The sequence below is a fragment of the Barbus barbus genome (assembly GCF_936440315.1).
Source record: "Barbus barbus genome assembly, chromosome: 14".
Lineage (NCBI taxonomy): Eukaryota > Metazoa > Chordata > Actinopteri > Cypriniformes > Cyprinidae > Barbus > Barbus barbus.
This window is the reverse complement of record NC_136742.1, coordinates 32591425-32613102: the sequence shown is the minus strand read 5'-3', so window position 1 is coordinate 32613102 and position 21678 is coordinate 32591425. Positions and strand designations below refer to the sequence as shown.

The following is a 21678-nucleotide window of genomic DNA, read 5'->3' as shown; positions in this document are numbered from 1 at the left end:
TGCCCACACCTATTCAGTGTGAGCTACACCAATCATAACAGGGCTCATTTACATATCAAAGTGGCAAGGAGCCCTTTTAACTGTAAGAAGATCAATAAATCAACAGCCTATTGTAAAGACGTTTTCAGGCGAAGAATGTAGATGTGTATGTTAAGAGCTGTATCCTGAACCCTGAATCAGAGGAGGCTTCTCTGCTGAACTCACTGCAAAGAACTGTCGAAGAACCGGTTTAAAAGATGCAGGATTGTAGTCTTCCATGTCCTCATGAACCTCATCTCCATTTCTGAGCGCGCTGCATTAATGAAGTCTTCCTCCGTGGTGTTCCCTCACAAGGCTGGAAAGGTGAGCGCTCCACTGAGATGAAAGTCACCCTTTGCTGCTTCATTAGAGGGAACCTGTTCAGATGTCAGAGGAAGAACTGTGTTAATTAGGATGTGTGAGTCTACAGAGGGCATGGCGGGATTAATTAGCGTAAAGTGGCCAGAGGGACGGCGGGGATGTTACGTGCGCTAGACTCCACCTGAGATCAACGGAGCCCCGAGAAAATGGACTGGAATGAGAAGCGGTTGGCCGACATTCCAGCAGCCTGAGCTGTCACTCCTGCTGAGCTCGTGTTGATTTCATCTTAACAAGGAAACGCTCGCAGCACGCTGTGGTGCGGTTGCATTCATTCTTAAAATGAGTTAGATTAGATTAGAGGCATTCATTCCTGTTCCTGTAGATCTACTGTACCTGTACTGATCCAAGTGTTCCTTAAGACCTTCAGCAGCTGGTTCTGGTGCTGGCTCTAGGATTTGTGGGAAGGTAGATCTCCAGAAGCAGGACTGAGTATTTGAAGAAGGAAACCATCCACTGGTCTAAAGGCTCCTGTCCAGCACAGGATTGTTGATATGGTTGTTTTGTGGCGCAGGGCAGATCTCGGTGGAGGGCTTCGCCAGGTATCTGAGTGGTGAAGAAAACAGTATCATCCCTCCAGAGAAGCTGGACCAGAGTGAAGACATGACGCTGCCGCTCTCGCATTACTTCATCAACTCCTCGCACAACACCTACCTCACAGGTCAGCCAATCAGACACCTCGCACAACACCTGCCTCACAGATCAGCCAATCAGACGCCTCGCACAACATCTACCTCACAGGTCAGCCAATCAGATGCATCACACAACACCTACCTCACAGGTCAGCCAATCAGACACCTTGCACAACACCTACCTCGCAGTTCAGCCAATCAGACGCCTCGCACAACACCTACCTCACAGGTCAGCCAATCAGACACCTTGCACAACACCTACCTCGCAGTTCAGCCAATCAGACGCCTCGCACAACACCTACCTCACAGGTCAGCCAATCAGACACCTCGCACAACACCTGCCTCACAGTTCAGCCAATCAGACACCTCGCACAGCACCTACCTCACAGGTCAGCCAATCAGATGCGTCACACAACACCTACCTCACAGGTCAGCCAATCAGACACCTTGCACAACACCTACCTCACAGTTCAGCCAATCAGACGCCTCGCACAACACCTACCTCACAGGTCAGCCAATCAGATGCCTCGCACAACACCTACCCAATCAGATGACTCGCACAACACCTACCTCACAGGTCAGCCAATCAGACGCCTCACACAGCACCTATACCCAATCAGACGCCTCACACAGCACCTATACCCAATCAGATGCCTCGCACAACACCTACTTCACAGGTCAGTCAATCAGACGCCTCGCACAACACCTACCCAATCAGACACCTCGCACCACACCTACCTCACAGGTCAGCCAATCAGATGCCTCGCACAACACCTACTTCACAGGTCAGCCAATCAGATGCCTCACACAACACCTACCTCACAAGTCAGCCAATCAGACACCTCGCACAACACCTACCTCACAGGTCAGTCAATCAGACGCCTCGCACAACACCTACCTCACAGGTCAGTCAATCAGACGCCTCGCACAACACCTACCCAATCAGACACCTCGCACCACACCTACCTCACAGGTCAGCCAATCAGATGCCTCGCACAACACCTACTTCACAGGTCAGCCAATCAGATGCCTCGCACAACTCCTACCCAATCAGACACCTCGCACCACACCTACCTCACAGGTCAGCCAATCAGATGCCTCGCACAACACCTACTTCACAGGTCAGCCAATCAGACGCCTCACACAACACCTACCCAATCAGATGCCTCGCACAACACCTACCTCACAGGTCAGCCAATCAGACGCCTCGCACAACACCTATGTCACAGGTCAGCCAATCAGACACCTCGCACCACACCTACCTCACAGGTCAGCCAATCAGATGCCTCGTACAACACCTACTTCACAGGTCAGCCAATCAGACGCCTCACACAACACCTACCTCACAAGTCAGCCAATCAGACACCTAACACAACACCTACCCAATCAGACACCTCGCACAACACCTACCTCACAGGTCAGCCAATCAGACACCTAACACAACACCTACCCAATCAGATGCCTCGCACAACACCTACCTCACAGTTAAGCCAATCAGACACCTAACACAACACCTACCCAATCAGATGCCTCGCACAACACCTACCTCACAGGTCAGCCAATCAGACGCCTCGCATAACACCTACCTCACAGTTAAGCCAATCAGACACCTAACACAACACCTACCCAATCAGATGCCTCGCACAACACCTACCTCACAGGTCAGCCAATCAGACGCCTCGCACAACACCTATGTCACAGGTCAGCCAATCAGACACCTCGCACCACACCTACCTCACAGGTCAGCCAATCAGATGCCTCGTACAACACCTACTTCACAGGTCAGCCAATCAGACGCCTCACACAACACCTACCTCACAAGTCAGCCAATCAGACACCTAACACAACACCTACCCAATCAGACACCTCGCACAACACCTACCTCACAGGTCAGCCAATCAGACGCCTCGCACAACACCTACCTCACAGGTCAGCCAATCAGACGCCTCGCACAACACCTACCTCACAGGTCATGATCATTTGTGGTCTGAAAAGATGATGTAGTGTCAATGTGTTTCAGATGCTAATGCATGTACAATTAGACGTTTGAATGAAGATGGAGTCACAAAAACCTCCTTGCAGTTTTTCTTTATTTTTTTTATTTTTTTTGCACTTACATGATTGTAGAATTAAGATATTAATGTCAGTATCATTTGCGCTAATGACAGTACTTCACTTAAACCCTATTCGGACAGTAATTGTTTCTCAGGGGGATATAAGTGATTTTCTCCATTTTCAGGGGGTAGTTGGTGATTTTAATGCCGTCCGAATCCAAGATGTCGGGGTTTTTCTCTCACCACCCCCGTAAAAATCCCCGGCCGAATTACTTACTGTTTTTTGACAAACACCAAGGTCGTGTGGTAATTTAATTGCCGTCTGAATCCACATCTCTGAGTTTACGAGAAGAAATCGATTCAAAATTTCTTGAGCACTCCCGAACACCGTAAGTCTGTTTTATGTCGATGTAATTTGCATACATATTTATTTCTGAAATGCTGGAAAGTATTTAAAAGAACAATACTTCAGAACTGCTCCACCACAGCTAGTGAGAGCAGAAAGAGAAGAAAAAATATTGAAATGGGTCTTTATTATGGCAGCAGCAGGTAGCCTATGCAATACAATTTTAAAATGTGTAGGCCTATTATAAACAGATATATATCGCGTTTAATTGTATAAAACTATAGCGCGTCTATTTTCTTATTTTTAAACGGGAGATTTAAATAATCAAATAATAAATCGGATTATATATGCTTGGAATAATAAGAATACATTTATATAATAAGTATTTTAAAATACATTTTACATAAGAATACATTTGTAAATAAAATTAATTTTATTTACAGCAGACAATAATGTTCCCAGGTTCGCAGGATCACAGAACTCACTCCTCCATCCGAATCCATGAGTTTTATCACTGGTGATATGTAAATGTGTTTTTTACAGACGTCCATATGAGAAACAATTACCGTCCAAATTGGGCTTTATACTGTTTCAGCACTTCCAATCAATGTACTTTATTTTGCAGTAAAACTCAAGATGTCTCACTAATGCATTTTTATATTCATTTAGATGAAGTTCGGCCAATTATCTAATTCAGACAGGAAGTTCATAATCACTCAGGAGACCGAAATAAATGTGATTTCTGCAACATAAACCACTCGACTGATTCTCCACTTTCATTAAAGGCTTTGCATTGCATTTCCTCTCAGCTGAGGTGCATTATTGTTGTAGGTGAAATGGTATACAAATTTTACAATTTACATGCTACATTGCAAATACAAAATAAATGGACTGATCAACTTTTGACAATTTTAATGATCAAACTTGATCAAATCAGATGAAACATGAACATGCTGTGCAACACTCTCCCTCTGCAATGCATCAATGAAAGTACACAGAAAGAACATTAGATACGAGTGAGAGGTTTGTGATGGAGTGTCCATCTGATGTCCAGTGCTCTGTTGTTTTCTGCAGCGGGTCAGCTGGCGGGAAACTCGTCTGTGGAGATGTACCGGCAGGTTCTGCTCTCCGGCTGTCGCTGTATAGAGCTGGACTGCTGGAAGGGTCGGACCGCCGACGAGGAGCCCATCATTACACACGGCTTCACCATGACCTCAGAGATCTCCTTCAAGGTAAATGCATTTATCTCCCTTGTTAATTGCAGATTTGAGCGGGATGAGATGGTTTTGACAGGGATGTAGAGAAACAGAGCACTGAGATTTAGTAGAACCTTCAGACTGAGCTTTAGGAACCGTAAGGCAGAACATCAAGGAATATGAGGAAATGGCATGAGAGAGGCAGAGAGATAATATATACGATTGAGACATATTAAAAAACATATTTGAATGGATTAGAATAAGTTCTTATGGTTAGCAGATGTGGTGGTATAATTTAGTGTGTGCACAATCTGAATTCTGTTGATGAAGAATAGTGATCCAGTGTAGCAGAAAACATTTATGTGGTGTATGAGGAGACAGACGTGATGTTGTGGAAGCACAAGAATAATCGAGTAAACAGAGAAAACCTCCAATGGACACCTAATGTTTACTAATTCTTTAAAATCATGACTGTCCCTCAGTTGTGGTGTCATTTCCATGCATGTAAACTAATGGATGGATTTTTAGGAGGTGATTGAGGCCATCGCAGAGAGTGCCTTTAAGACGTCTTCGTTCCCTGTCGTCCTGTCCTTTGAGAACCATGTGGACTCGTAAGTGTCAAATTTATTTCTTGGAGCAACATCAATTATACAAGTATTTTGAGCTTTAATCACAGGTTGAATTTCGGCGCGGGATTGCGGGGATCGCGCATAATTTAAACCATTCCCGCAAGTTTAACTTTTATAATGCGAGAAATTCAAATATACACAAATATATTTGCTTCATCTCAGATTAAATACATCTACAGATGCGAAAAAAAATAAATCACTGGTTCAAACAGCCTGTCTTTTTTTTAAACAGCGCTGCACCGGCCTTCTCTGTCGTTGAGTCCTGTAGCAGAGCATCGGCGTGTTCTCCGTGGCCCGCGTCGCACTGATTCACACAAGGCTGTGTAACGCGCTCTAATATTCTGAGTCATAATGAGTTGCTTGTGAAGATGTTATCGGCTTCCAAATTATATTATTTTAACCCCAAAATTCAAACATCAAATGCTGTTTTGCTCTTTATAGTGTGTGAGTGGATAGAGCGCGCCCGCCGACTCAACACAGCAGCAGCGAAGCGCGAGTAAATCATCATCTCCTTATCTTAAAATGCGCATTTTATCGAAAGTTAACATGAATGAACATAAGAAAATAGACTCCCGTTCACTGATCGTCATCATCTCTCACGTAACGACCCATGTTGCAATGGCGAGAAGACGCCAACAGCTTGGTATGCATAATATTTGTATGAAGTTTTGAAAAAGCAAAGAACTGAACTGATCTGAAACCCATGAAATACACTGAAATTGAGAGACCTTAATATATAGTTCTTAATGTCAGTTTGAAGGAGAGCATGGTGTATTTTGTATAAAGTTTTTTTTAAAAACAAAGAAATTGAACTGAAACTGGAATATACAAATACAGTGATTCTTAATATATAGTTTTAATACAGTTCTTAACGCCAATTTGAAAGAGAGCATGACAAATTTTGTTATAATTCTTTGAAAACCAAGATACATTAAAAACTGTAGACATAAATAAATGAAGATGATTAATTTAGCCCGATGTGTCAATTTATCCCCCCCCATTTAAACAATCAATAGCAAATAGTTAAACTAATAACAAAACATGCAGTCGCTGATGAAGGAATGAATGAAGGATATCACCAGTTACAAGTCACCATCCCCCAGCACTCTGGAGAATCAACACCTGGCAGACGACTTGAACGACTTTTACTGTCGTTTTGAAAGATCACCCCACACCTGCCCTGAACACAACCACACAACCATTCACACCTCCAGCAACCCTCCTCTCCCCCACACCTACAATTCAAATCAGCGAAGATGATGTGTGCCAGGTCTTCCGGAAGAACAAAAGAAGGAAAGCACCTGGTCCAGACGGTGTGTCACCAGCCTGCCTAAAAACCTGTGCTGATCAGCTAGCCCCCATCTTCACACAGATCTTCAACAGATCACTGGAGCTGTGTGAAGTCCCCTCAAGCTTCAAACGCTCCACCATCATCCCCGTCCCAAAGAAACCCAAAATTACTGGACTTAACGACTACAGACCTGTGGCCCTAACGTCTGTAGCCATGAAATCATTTGAAAGACTGGTTTTGGCTTATCTGAAGGACATCACTGGACCCTTACTGGACCCCCTGAAGTTTTCCTACAGAGCAAACAGGTCTGTGGATGATGCAGTCAACATGGGACTGCACTTCATCCTGCAGCATCTGGACAGACCAGGGACTTATGTGAGGATCCTGTTTGTGGACTTCAGCTCCGCTTTTAACACCATCATCCCGGAAACCCTTCAAAATAAACTAACCCAGCTCTCCGTCCCCACCTCCGTCTGCCAGTGGATCAACAGCTTCCTGACAGACAGACAGCAGTTAGTAAAGCTTGGTAATTTCACATCCAGCACTCGTACCATCAGCACTGGAGCTCCTCAGGGCTGTGTTCTCTCCCCACTGCTCTTCTCCCTCTACACACCAACAACTGCACATCTAAAGACCCCTCTGTCAAGCTCCTGAAGTTTGCAGACGACACCACACTGATCGGCCTCATCCAGGACGGTGACGAGTCTGCTTACAGACAGGAGGTTAAGGAGCTGGCTGTCTGGTGCAGTCTTAACAACCTGGAGCTCAACACGCTCAAAACTGTGGAGATGATCGTGGACTTCAGGAGAAACCCCCCTGCTCTGCCCCCACTCACCATCATGAACAGCACTGTGACTGCAGTGGAGTCATTCAGATTCCTGGGCACCACCATCTCTCAGGACCTGAAGTGGGATATTCACATAGACTCCATTGTCAGGAAGGCCCAGCAGAGGTTGTACTTTCTTCGCCAGCTGAGGAAGTTCAACCTGCCACAGGACTTACTGAAACAGTTCTACTCTGCAATCATCGAATCCATCCTCTGCACCTCAATAACTGTCTGGTTCAGCTCAGCTACCAAATCTGACCTCAGAAGACTACGGAGGGTAGTCCGGACTGCTGAGCGAATCATTGGTACAACCCTCCCCACTCTCCAAGAACTGTACTTATCCAGAGTGAGCAAAAGGGCTGGTAAAATCACTCTGGACCCCTCACATCCAGCACACTCCCTCTTTGAACTGTTACCGTCTGGTCGACGCTACAGAGCTCTGAGCACCAGAACGACCAGACACAGGAACAGTTTCTTCCCTCAGGCAATCCATCTCATGAACACTCAATAATAAACGTGGAACACACAACTAATGCATTATCCATTCACCACACTCACTAATTTTATATTTATTTTTCTAATTTCTAATTTGCACATACTTGACCTGTACATACATACAGTGGCGGTTCTACATTGAAGTACACCCTGGGCGAGACCCATTTCGAGCGCCAGGGTGCCCCCCCCAACCAACCCCACCCCACACACACAAAAAAAATAACAAACAAAGTTCTGCACAAACAGTTATATTTTATTATAACAACATAAGTGATAATCTCTCAATTGCACAAATCCTTCATTAGAAAGCCAGACTTAAGAGAATTAAGTTATTAACTATTGCAATTTAAACAGCAAACACACTTTTTAAGGTATACATCTTCAACATTGCCAAAGGACAATGAACACAATTCTGCACAAAATATGAGTATAAGTTATCAGAACTTAAATAAATATACACTATATTAATATGCCAAAAATATATACAATCAGATATATAAAAAGTAACAAAAGCAGAGAGCAACAATATTATTATCAACAAAAAAATTAAGAATATTATACAAATAAAATATAGAATAAATATTCTAAATGGCACAAATTCTTCATTGTACAAATGTGAAAAAACACTAAAGAGGGCATAGGCCCAGAACAGAAAACAAACTAAAACCTGACCTTTCTGGCCTTTCTTGATGCAAAATCATCAATGATGTCATCGTATGCAATCTGCTCCCCTATTAAGTGATTGATACTGATGACGGCAAGTCCAGTGAGCCGTTCCTGGGACATGGTGGACCTCAGGTATGACTTGGTCAACTTCAGTTTTGAAAAGCTCCTCTCTGCTTGAGCCACAGTGACTGGCAGAGTAAGTGCAATCCTGAGAGCAGTCCAAAAGTTGGGGTAGATCTCCAATAGATCCTTATCATCCATAAAAGTGATGAGCTCAAGGAGGCTCATGGTCTTTGATGACAGGTCAGGGAAGTTCTTAATTTCCTGCACAAGCTCTCTACTGTCCAAATCAGAGTGCCCCTTAAAGTGCAGTGTGGTGCCAAGTGCCTCGCATTGATCTGTCAGCTCCACATCTGCAAGACTTGGGAAATTGGTCAAAACTCAGAATTTCTTTCCCACATTTTCCAATGTGGAAAATCTCTCTTTGTTGGCTGACGTGGCTGCATCAACGACAACATTGAAGAATCCAACCTCCAACTTCCTAAGTGCATCACTGAAAGGCTCATTATGTGATTCATATGAGAAGTGGCGCTTTGTGGACCTCAGCCTTTTTTGTTTTAATACAGCCTCCACAGTCATATCTTCACAAATCTCTTTAGCCACCATCTGTGCAGTAACAAAGCCAGTTGCCCTGTAGCTCTGGAGATCTCGCGCAGTCTTCTTCAAAAGACTCACGGCTAGGTCCACATGCATGTTAGGAGACTGCATGAGTTTGCTGGCATGCTGTATTGCAGATAGCATGTCATACCAAACAACCGTGCAGATGCTGAAGCGGTACGACCCCACCTCCTCAGACAAAGACTGGGCCTCAGCCTTTATAGCAGGGTCTTTGGTGTGGTCTCTCACCTCAATTAAAGCCTCTCTCACGGCAGCTCCCTGGTCCCTCATGGGCTCGACGCTCTTGACCTTGCTTTCCCACCTTGTTTCTGCCCACATCTTTAAGGTGATGCTCACATGGTTCTTCAGTATGGCCCATCTTTGGGTGGAGGCTGAAAATAATGTGTACAGCTTTTGCAGGACACCAAAGTAACTTAAAGCATCAACAGATCCCTTAGCAGCATCACACACAACTAAATTCAATGTATGTGCTCCACATGGCACAAACAGAGCTCGGGGATTCTTTTCTAAGAGTCTGGCTTGAACTCCCTTATTTTTGCCCTTCATGTTTGCCCCGTTGTCATATGACTGTCCTCTGCAGTCTTCAAAAGGAATTCACAACTCCTCAAGTCTCGTCAGGATCATGGATTCCAAGTGCTGGCCTGTGGACTCCTCTGCCTCCAAAAATCCCATAAAATGTTCCCTGATATGGGGCTTCTCCATCAATGACACCACTCTAATGACCACTGACAACTGTTCTGTGTGGGTTATATCTGGGGTGCAGTCCAGAATTATTGAAAAAAACTTTGCCTGCTTGATGTCATCCACTATAGCAGATATGATTTCAGCTCATTCTGCACATGATGGCCTAGGTAGCTGTTATGACTTGCTGTTCCTCTTTCGACACGGTTAAGGTGATCTTTCATGATGGGATCAAACCTGGCCATAAGTTTGACCTCTTTGAGAAAATTCCCATTTGATGATGTGAACAGTGTTTCTGTGTGTCCCCTTAAAGCCAAATTTCGAAAGGCCAGTGACTGCACGATAGCAGTGAGACGTGTCAGCTCTCCATCTCACCCTTTCAGCCTCCAGAAGTGCCATCTCCAGCTTATCAATAGTTGTCCCACTTTTTAACCTCACTGACAGTTCCTTCCATGCTTTCATGCAATTGAGGTGTTCTGGACTGTTTTCATGTGATGTGAGATAATTGCTTGCATGTTTCCAATTTGCCATTCCTGCACTTGTTAAATTGATGTTCCTCTTGGAAAACAATTTTCAGCAGAAGCAAAAGAGGCTGTTGTTCTTAATTGAATAAATCAGCCAACTTCTTGCCATCTTTTCACCACTTACTAATGTCTTCTTAAAATATTGGTGGTGGCAACTTCTCCCATCACTCTCATTCCTACGGAAAACAAAGCCAGGTGGCACCTTACTTGGTCCTATGCGAACCAGCTCAGTCCGAATCCTGTCAGTCAGATGTGAGGGCCAGTTAGCAGAGTCTGTTGACAGAGGCTCATCCTCACCAGTGGGGCTCAGTGGGGGTTCAGCTCCAGGCATTTCTATCAGACAGCATATTGGCACATTACTCAAAACACATAGCAGTGAAACAACACACAGTCCTACTCATAAATTATCAGAAATATTAAAATTACATTAAATTGCAGTTGTCCAGTTGTCTTGTAGCCTAGACACACACACGCACACACACACACGATATGCACACCTGAAGGCTCATGCTGGGGAGAAGTAGAGGCAAAGAGGTCTTCATCCTCAATATCAGATATTTGTGGTGATATTTGTGGAGACATATGTGTAGCTGAGGACATAGATGGTAGCTCATCCTGAAGGGTCGAGACCATTCCAGAAGAGGTCTGTGTAGCGAGGGAGGTGGTTGGCTCATCCTGACCAGTGGCAGAGGATGCTCCAAAATATTTTAGAAGTGCCCCTGAAATTGCAATTGAATTGCAATTGAAATCAAAAGACCATAGGATAATGTTTTACAGTGGCATGCGAAAGTTTGGGAACCCCTTGCAGAATCTGTGAAAATGTGGATAATTTTACCAAAATAAGAGAGATCATACAAAATGCATGTTATTTTTTATTTAGTACTGTCCTGAGTAAGATATTTTCCATAAAAGATGTTTACATATAGTCCACAAGACAAAAAAATTGCTGAAATTATTAAAATAACCACATTCAAAAGTTTGGGAACCCTTGGTTCTTAATACTGTGTGTGGTTACCTGGATGATCTACGACTGTTTTTTTGTTTTGTGATGGTTGTTCATGAGTCCCTTGTTTGTTCTGAACAGTTAAACTGAGCTCTGTTCTTCAGAAAAATCCTCCAGGTCCTGCAGAATCTTCAGTTTTCCAGCATCTTTTGCATATTTTAACCCTTTCCAGCAGTAACTGTATGATTTTGAGATCCACCTTTTCACGCTGAGGATGATTGAGGGACTCAAACACAACAATTAAAAAAGGTTCAAACATTCACTGATGCTCCTGAAGGAAACACGATGCATTAAGAGCCGGGGGGTGAAAACTTTTGAACAGGATGAAGATGTCCAAATTTGTTGAAATATCATATTTTTACATTTAGTACTGCCCTTCTGACGCGACAGAAGATACTTGCATGTTTCCTGGAAGACAAATGAAGTACAATTTACCTTGATCTTCAAATTCAAAAAGTTTTCACCCCCGGCTCTTAATGCATCGTGTTTCGATCCCCACTGTATACATCTAAAACAGCCTGGGGTCAAATTGACCCAAAACATAATAGAAGGGTTACATACACATGCTCTTACACGCTAAATGTCTGTCATTACACGCTATATACTCCTAGACCCGGAAAAAAAACATTTTATTTTTGGCGATTTAATTTTTTCTTCTTCATGTCATCACATTGTTTAGAGCATAAGAAACAAATGGTAAAAAAAAATACTTAAAAAAAAATTTAATTGAAAAATTATATTTTATTCATGTTATGCTATGTAGTGGTCACTGGGACTCAGTTGTTTAAAAAATAAAATGACATTAAATTATATGTATAGGCAAAAACAATGGGATTTAATTTTTTAATCACCAATAACGTTTTGGGTTTCAGGATATTTTTCAACCAAAATTTGTATATTAATCTAACTTTCATGGAGGAACCATTAGCTCTTTGGTTACTGCCTCAAATTCTATGCATGACACACTTTTAGTTATGACTTGTAAAACTATACTTAGGAAACTATACTTAGCATACTGTAGCAAATAAATAGCAAATGTTCGTCTTTAACACTACCTACAGATTTGAAAATCCCGTTGGTTATTTACAGGGTCTAACGTTAACCCAACTGATGGAAATGATAACTGAACTTGTAACGGTTTTATTGCAAAGCACAATATTAGAAATTAGATCTCGTGATTGAGTTAAAAACCAAATTATTGTTGTATAAGCAGTGTTGGGGAGTAGTTAACTACAAGTAGCGACGCTACTAACTTAACTACATTTTTCAGTAGCTTGGCAGTAGCTCAGTTGCTTTTTAAACAGTGTAGCTTTTCCAGTAGCTAACTACTTTTTGCAGCAAGTAGCGGTGTAGCGCGAGCAAAAGCTACATTGCGTTTTGTCGAGCCTGCGCGAATCAGCGCGATGCAAGGATATTCTTCTTGTTTGATTACAAACTCATTTTTTGCCATTACCGCCACCTGTTGTTTAATCACGCATCTTGCGGCTAACGGTTCACTGACGTACAGAAGTGGGTTGACACACCCATATTATCCATGATGGAGCAAGATGTGGCGGCAGATTTGGAGGATGGAGAAACAACTAACGTTAATTACCCATGGCCTTATTTGTCCAAGTTCATGTCTCTCAAAGAAACGACAAGTAAAGGTTACACTTTTTGTAACAGTCTGAGATATTTGAGTGTTGTGTGTAATAAAACAATACTCTTTGAAATCATAATTGTATTGCATTGTTTTAAACACTAAATATTTTACTTAAAACATTCCTCAGACACTTATTCAGTTATTTATAATATACGTTGTTCAAAAAAATCAAAAGTAGTTTCAATGTAGCTAGCTACTTTTTGATAGTAACTTGTAGTGTAGCTAACTACTTTTCCAAAAGGGTAGCTTGACTGTAGTTTAACTACTTTAACTTACGAGTAGCTTGTAGCTTGTCAAACTACAGTTTCAGAGTAGCTTCCCCAACACTGTGTATAAGCATAGCAAGCATCATAGCAAAAAGGCTAACAATTATACCCACCACCAATTAATATTAGCCCTTCATTCATGACATGGATGCCGTAATCATACAGAGAGAGAGAACATAGTTGCATACCTTTATCTTTTGCTCGTTTCTCCTCTTCTTCTTTTCTTTTTTTTCGAAATTGGGCACCTGATGGCTTTGATCTGTTCTTCTGCATCCCTGTTTATTTGGCACTCAACAATCAACAGATTTCCCATCCCCCCAACTGTCACTCACAGAAGTCAAGACAAAACCAATTAACCTTGATGACCGCATAATCGTTTTGTATTACCTATTTTTATTTGCAGGAACTATAGGCCTGTATTTATAATATTATGAATGAAATGTGCGTTATTTGGAAGAAAGTCGAGGTGTGTGACTGACTTTAGCCATTCATTCTATTAGAGTATTGCTCTAGTGTGGGTCCATTCTGATTCTGATTCAGAAGCGCCAGATTGTCATAGCGGTCGTCCATAAAATGCGTTGTGATAACATCTGGGTTGTGCTGTTCTGTTGTAAGTAATCTTAATGATTCCTAATTGCATCTACTTTCGGAAGGCCAAAAAAAAGTGCTTTTGCTTTCGCATAGAAACACACAGCGTCTCCCTGACTCGGCTGAATCAACACTACTGCGGTTACTGAAACCACGCCTTACGCAAATCTCCCCACACGGTGATGTAGACATGTGGGGGCTTGTTTGAATGAGCTGTTCTAGGAGGGCGTGGCAGAGTCTTAACTTTGATAAAGAATATCTCTTTTGTTTTGAGACTTTAGTCTTTGCAGCTTCAGGGATCTTATCTATATACAAACAGCTTGTAACACTCCAAAGAGAAATTAAAACTTGAAATCGCATCATATGACTGCTTTAATTCATCTTGAAGCGCTTGATGTGCAGATTTCATTTATATTTTATACTGTAGATCATTTCAGTGTTTTTGTTTTTCTTTTATTCATAGAATGTTTTATTCAGAACATAAAGGCAGCACTGGAGTCCTGCATCTGTTGAAGAGTTGCTTTATTCCTCAGTGTCTCTCACGTTCTTACTGTGTTTTAGTCCCAAACAGCAGGCAAAGATGGCCGAGTATTGCCGATCAATATTTGGAGACGCATTGCTCACAGACCCACTGGAGAAATACCCTGTGAGTGAAAACAAATCTCTCTCACACACACACACACACACACACACACACACACACACTCACTATAACTCACACACACACACACACACACACACACACACACACACACACACACACACACACACACACTCACACAGTGACTCTTCAGTCTGATCAGTCACAGTCCATCTGTCATGTCAGTGTCGACCCATCCAGCACTTGAAGTGAGTCTTTTTTCTCCATGAACTGGTGAACTGGAGTCATATGAAGGCCAGTTTGTAACTTCTTTATGGGAAATAAGTGAAAAAGGTTTAACACCTGGATCTCTGCTGGGCTTTGTGTGCCCATGTAAACACATAATCGGCGTTCTTACAGGTTTTTGAAGAGTGTGCATGTAAACACAAATAGCACATTGGTGTCATAAAAGCCTCTCACAGTAGCGCTTTCTGTGTGGAGGCAAACGTAGTCACAAATCAGATGTGAGAGATGATCAAATAAATATAATGAATCATGTGACCAGGAACACTTGGCATATGTAGGGCCTTGTGAATCAGTTTTTGGGGGGTTTTTTTCAGGTTTTTTTTTTCAAGTTATATTTTATTTATTTCTAATAAATTTAATTAATAAAACTTTTAAACCTAATCAAATGAAATTATAACAATTTCTTTACAACAGAACATTGTACATGAATGCTGCTCAACAGTATTTTTTTAATTTACTGCATTATTAAAAATAACTCTACTGCTGTCACGATTTCAAGTTACACAACAGAACTGTATTTTGGTGGGTTGTTGTGAAGAGCTTTGAGTTTCTGTGTATATCTGCTGATTGTTTTCTCAAATGAAATGCTGGTGAAGTGATGATGATGATGAAGTTCATGGAGTAATGTGCAGATGAGTGTCACACGTATGTTTCAGTGTGTGTAATAGTGCAAACTGACACACAACACAGACTTCACATTTACACAGCAGCATAAGATTAATGTTTAATATGCACAGACACTCATCCATACTGCCATTTAAATTCAATTGAAAAGCTCTACTTTAAATTTATTGATCCAAATATTGCCAAATTCTAAGTTATACAGTAAATTCCACTTTTAGGACTTTGTTCAATCAGTTTTTTTGCACCATATGACTCTAAATAAAGCACATATTTACTCAGACTACTGTTAGCTTTTATGGTGATTCTGAAATCATGAATGTTTTATGGAAACGGCAGCTTGAACATTTCTGCTAAACATTGAAAAACCCAGGATGGACATTCTTCCTCTACTTTTCCTTTAAAAACTACAACATCAACTGCTTTCTCTCTGAAATCATTAATAATCATTTCCCTGTTTCTCTTGCTTGTGATTTTTCTCGTCATGCGTTATTAATGCTGGTAAACACAACATCCCTCACGAGTCGCTTAAAAACCCCAACATTTGTGCTTTTTTCAAACTGTAGAAGAGTTTTTGTTTGTTCTAACCTATAAAATGATCGCTTTGAGACAGGGTTCATGCATGTCAGTTAGTGACACATGTTGAAGTTTTTTTTGGGGTCTTTGTTTTGCAGTTGGAGGCCGGTGTTCCTCTGCCCAGCCCCGTGGACCTGATGGGAAAAATCCTCATCAAGAACAAGAAGAATTCCCACAAAGCTGACGGCAGCACCAAGAAGAAGCTCTCAGAGCAAACATCCAACACCTGCAGCGACACATCCAGCCTGTGCGAGCCCTCGTCTCCCAGCGCAGGTTAGGGTTAGGACCTCCTCTGCAGTCAACAGAGTCTCACACACACACACAGTGACAGTGTGCAGTCATCAGAGTCACACACACACACACACACACACACACACACACACACACAGTGACAGTGTGCAGTCATCAGAGTCACACACACACACACAGTGACAGTGTGCAGTCATCAGAGTCACACACACACACACACACACACACACAGTGACAGTGTGCAGTCATCAGAGTCACACACACACACACACACACACACACACACACACACACACACACACACAGTGACAGTGTGCAGTCATCAGAGTCACACACACACACACACACACACACACACACACACACAGTGACAGTGTGCAGTCATCAGTCACACACACACACACACACACACAGTGACAGTGTGCAGTCATCAGAGTCACACACACACACACACACACACACACACACACACACACACACACACACACACACACAGTGACAGTGTGCAGTCATCAGAGTCACACACACACACACACACACACACACACAGTGACAGTGTGCAGTCATCAGAGTCACACACACACACACACACACACACAGTGACAGTGTGCAGTCATCAGAGTCACACACACACACACACACAGTGACAGTGTGCAGTCATCAGAGTCACACACACACACACAGTGACAGTGTGCAGTCATCAGAGTCACACACACACACACACACACAGTGACAGTGTGCAGTCATCAGAGTCACACACACACACACACACACACAGTGACAGTGTGCAGTCATCAGAGTCACACACACACACACACACACACACACACACACACAGTGACAGTGTGCAGTCATCAGAGTCACACACACACACACACACACACACACACACACACACAGTGACAGTGTGCAGTCATCAGAGTCACACACACACACACACACACACACAGTGACAGTGTGCAGTCATCAGAGTCACACACACACACACACAGTGACAGTGTGCAGTCATCAGAGTCACACACACACACACACACACACAGTGACAGTGTGCAGTCATCAGAGTCACACACACACACACACACACACACACAGTGACAGTGTGCAGTCATCAGAGTCACACACACACACACACACACAGTGACAGTGTGCAGTCATCAGAGTCACACACACACACACACACACACAGTGACAGTGTGCAGTCATCAGAGTCACACACACACACACACACACACACAGTGACAGTGTGCAGTCATCAGAGTCACACACACACACACACACACAGTGACAGTGTGCAGTCATCAGAGTCACACACACACACACACACACACACACACAGTGACAGTGTGCAGTCATCAGAGTCACACACACACACACACACACACACACACAGTGACAGTGTGCAGTCATCAGAGTCACACACACACACACACACACACACACAGTGACAGTGTGCAGTCATCAGAGTCACACACACACACACACACACACACACACAGTGACAGTGTGCAGTCATCAGAGTCACACACACACACACACACACAGTGACAGTGTGCAGTCATCAGAGTCACACACACACACACACACACACACACACAGTGACAGTGTGCAGTCATCAGAGTCACACACACACACACACACACACACACACAGTGACAGTGTGCAGTCATCAGAGTCACACACACACACACACACACACACACACAGTGACAGTGTGCAGTCATCAGAGTCAAACTGTGCTGCATTCTGAGTGTCTTCAGTAAAGTCAGTGTGACCAGAGCGCTAATGCTATTGAGCTGCTGTGCATAGCATTCATGAGTGTTTCTCCTTTTAGGATGCTTCTGATACCAGATCCTTCACATGCGTGTTTGAGATCCTTTTCCTCAGCTAATAAAGCTGCTATATTGGCGTCTGTAAGTGCTGTAGGATTTCCATCGACTGAAGTGTTTGTAAACTGAAGTCAAGTTTCTGGCGCTGGTCAGCGGTGATTGTGTTCGGTCTCTCGCTGCCCAGTGCAAACACTGGCTCCTCGCATGAGTGCTGTTTTGTTTTTTGTTTGTCTGTTTGTCTTGTTTTTCTCGCCAAACAGGTTGTTTTGTCTTTGTTTGTTAGTAGAGATTTTTAAATTTTTGAGTTTGAGACCAAGTTGAATGTTTTTTTTTCTCGATAATAATCCATTTCACTCGTATGTACATCACAAAAAGATCTGCCGTGTTTCATTGCAGGTTGTTCACGGCACTCATTCTTGGTTTTATAGTCCTCAATGGTTAATTACAGCCTTAGTTGGTGTTTCTCCTGGTCTGTGGGTCAGGGCAGACACTAGCCAGTCTTGTGTTACTCTGAAGAATAAAGCACACGTGTTCTGTAACAGGGTCCATACATCAGGAGACACCAGACAGCGCTCATGCAGACGGGAACGAGAGAGGCGAAAGAAGATTGCAGGGAATGAGGTCCATTGATAAAACGACTGGGTTGCTATTAAATAACGCATGTGTGGCGGATGACAAAGGTTTGTGTTTGAACGTGAAGCGGGTGAAATGAGCCACGCTCCTCAGACTGTTTAGTGACGTGTCACGTGTTCATCAGGGGAAGCGGACGCAGAGAGTGATGCAGATGAAGATAATGATGAAAGTAAGAAGTCCATGGATGAGGTGAGTGAACGTTTACATGCTGTTTGTCTCTCATGTGTTTCATGGGTTAACCAGCATTATCTTTTTCCCTTTCACTTTCACTTAGCCTTGTTCTTCCTGCAGGAGCCGTGTGACGTATGATTGTTTAAATCTGTTTATTCCAGCGATTGTTGGTACCTGAGATACAAAACAAGGGAAGTCGTGGCCTAATGGTTAGCGAGTCGGACTTGTAATCCAAAGGTTGTGGGTTCGAGTCTCGGGCCGGCAGGGATTGTAGGTGGGGGGAGTGAATGTCCAGCGCTCTCTCCACCCTCAATACCACGACTGAGGTGCCCTTGAGCAAGACACTGAACCCCCAACTGCTCCCCGGGCGCTGCAGCATAAATGCCCACTGCTCCGGGTGTGTGTTCACTGCTGTCTATGGGTTAAATGCAGAGCACAAATTCTGAGTATGGGTCGCCATTCTTGGCCACATGTCACGTCACTATTTTTAGTTGTCAATTTACTCTCCCTAATGTTGTTCAAACCTGTATGACTTTATTCTGTGGAACAACAAACCGAAACGCTTGATCCCACCTTCTTCAAAATATCTTTTTGTGTTTCACAGAAGAAATTAAGTCATGCAGGTTTGATTTTCCTGAGAATTAAACACAATTGTCATGTGATATGTGTCAAGTCACCCTTATTTGTAATGCTTTTGTGTTTGTTAGTGTGCGTGTGGGAGTGTGTGTGTTCTTGAATACATGGTTTATGAGGATACTTCCCGTGTGTGTGTGTGTGTGTGTGTGTGTGCGAGAGAGAGAGAGAGAGAGTGCGTGTGTGTGTGTGTGTGTGTGTGTGTGTGTGTGCGCATGTGAGAGAGAGAGAGAGAGAGTGTGTGTGTGTGTGAGTGTGTGTGTGTTCTTGAATACATGGTTTATGAGGATACTTCCCGTGTGTGTGTGTGTGTGTGTGTGCGAGAGAGAGAGAGTGTGAGTGTGTGTGTGTGTTCTTGAATACATGGTTTATGAGGATACTTCCCGTGTGTGAGTGTGAGTGTGTGCGTGTGCATGTTTATGTGGTTTATGAGGACACAAATGTGTATAATGACATGGGTATGACAGAGGTATTACAATATGAAGGTGGTTTATGAGGACACTGCCTATGTCCCCGTAATTCAAAAGGCTTAAAAAACATACTAAATGGTGTTTTTTTGAAAATCTAAAAATGCACAAAGTCTCCTGTGAGGACTAAGTTTAGGTGTAGGGTTGGTGTAGGGCAATAGCACACACAGTTTGTTCAGTATAAAAACCATTACGCCTATGGAGAGTCCCCATAAACCACAAACGTGTGTGTGTGTGTGTGTGTGTGTGTGTGTGTGTGTGTGTGTGTGTGTGTGTGTGTGTGTGTGTGTGTGTGTGTGTGTGTAGAGTGCCATCTAGTGGTGCTTCAGCACAGCATCAGATCTCAGGAAATCAGGGATCCTCAAATCTGGCCCATGAGATCCACTTTCCTGCAGAGTTTAGCTCTAACCCTAATCAAACACACCTGAGCATGCTAATCAATCTTTTCAAGATCATTAGAAAATCACAGGTATGTGAGTTTGATCAGGGTTGGAGCTCAAGCACATTGTTCCTCTAGGGCAAGATTTGAGGAACCCTGCAGTAAATTCTCTCCATTCACAGTAGTTTTAAGGATTGTGATCAATGTTGGGGGAACGCATTACAAGTAACGCAAGTTACATAATCAGATTACTTTTAACTAGTAACTAGTTAGTAAGTAACTCATTACTTTTTAATTCAGAAGGACATATCTGAGTTGCTTTTTCAAATGCATATCTCCAGTTCCTGTGTTTGTGATGTATTGAGTGACAGCTCTGGTGTTGAGAGAAATCAGGAGTAAGTGCAGAGTGTTGTGTGTGAACATGATCTTACTGTAGTTCTAGACTAAATATCTACATGATCTTACTGTAGTTCTAGACTAAATATCTACATGATCTTACTGTAGTTCTAGACTAAATATCATCATGATCTTACTGTAGTTCTAGACTAAATATCAACATGATCTTACTGTAGTTCTAGACTAAATATCTACATGATCTTACTGTAGTTCTAGACTAAATATCTACATGATCTTACTGTAGTTCTAGACTAAATATCTACATGATCTTACTGTAGTTCTAGACTAAATATCAACATGATCTTACTGTAGTTCTAGACTAAATATCATCATGATCTTACTGTAGTTCTAGACTAAATATCTACATGATCTTACTGTAGTTCTAGACTAAATATCAACATGATCTTACTGTAGTTCTAGACTAAATATCATCATGATCTTACTGTAGTTCTAGACTAAATATCATCATGATCTTACTGTAGATCTAGACTAAATATCAACATGATCTTGCTGTAGTTCTAGACTAAATATCAACATGATCTTACTGTAGTTCTAGACTAAATATCAACATGATCTTACTGTAGTTCTAGACTAAATATCATCATGATCTTACTGTAGTTCTAGACTAAATATCTACATGATCTTACTGTAGTTCTAGACTAAATATCAACATGATCTTACTGTAGTTCTAGACTAAATATCTACATGATCTTACTGTAGTTCTAGAAATATCTACATGATCTTACTGTAGTTCTAGAAATATCTACATGTATTTACTCATCTCACCTTCGTCAAAATGAATAAAAACAGTCAAATACAAACTCAGAATATGACACAAACCTGCAATAATTAAATATGTTAAATGAGACAAATATCATTTATGTATTTAATCCTATTTTATCAACCAATGTCTTTGCTACTGATCTTT

General features: G+C 42.4%; 1 protein-coding gene across 2 annotated transcripts in view; it reads left to right on the top strand.

The window, feature by feature from the left end:
- Positions 1 to 21678, top strand: part of LOC306879891 (1-phosphatidylinositol 4,5-bisphosphate phosphodiesterase beta-1-like) — a 58512-nt gene that overhangs the window by 7324 nt on the left and 29510 nt on the right. For both annotated transcript variants that reach the window (XM_079433121.1, XM_079433122.1), the window contains exons 7-13: positions 911 to 1057; positions 4503 to 4660; positions 5153 to 5235; positions 14475 to 14559; positions 16095 to 16269; positions 18614 to 18751; positions 18829 to 18893. In XM_079433121.1, coding sequence (XP_079289247.1) covers positions 911 to 1057; positions 4503 to 4660; positions 5153 to 5235; positions 14475 to 14559; positions 16095 to 16269; positions 18614 to 18751; positions 18829 to 18893 — 851 coding nt within the window. The remainder of the gene's footprint in view (positions 1 to 910; positions 1058 to 4502; positions 4661 to 5152; positions 5236 to 14474; positions 14560 to 16094; positions 16270 to 18613; positions 18752 to 18828; positions 18894 to 21678) is intronic.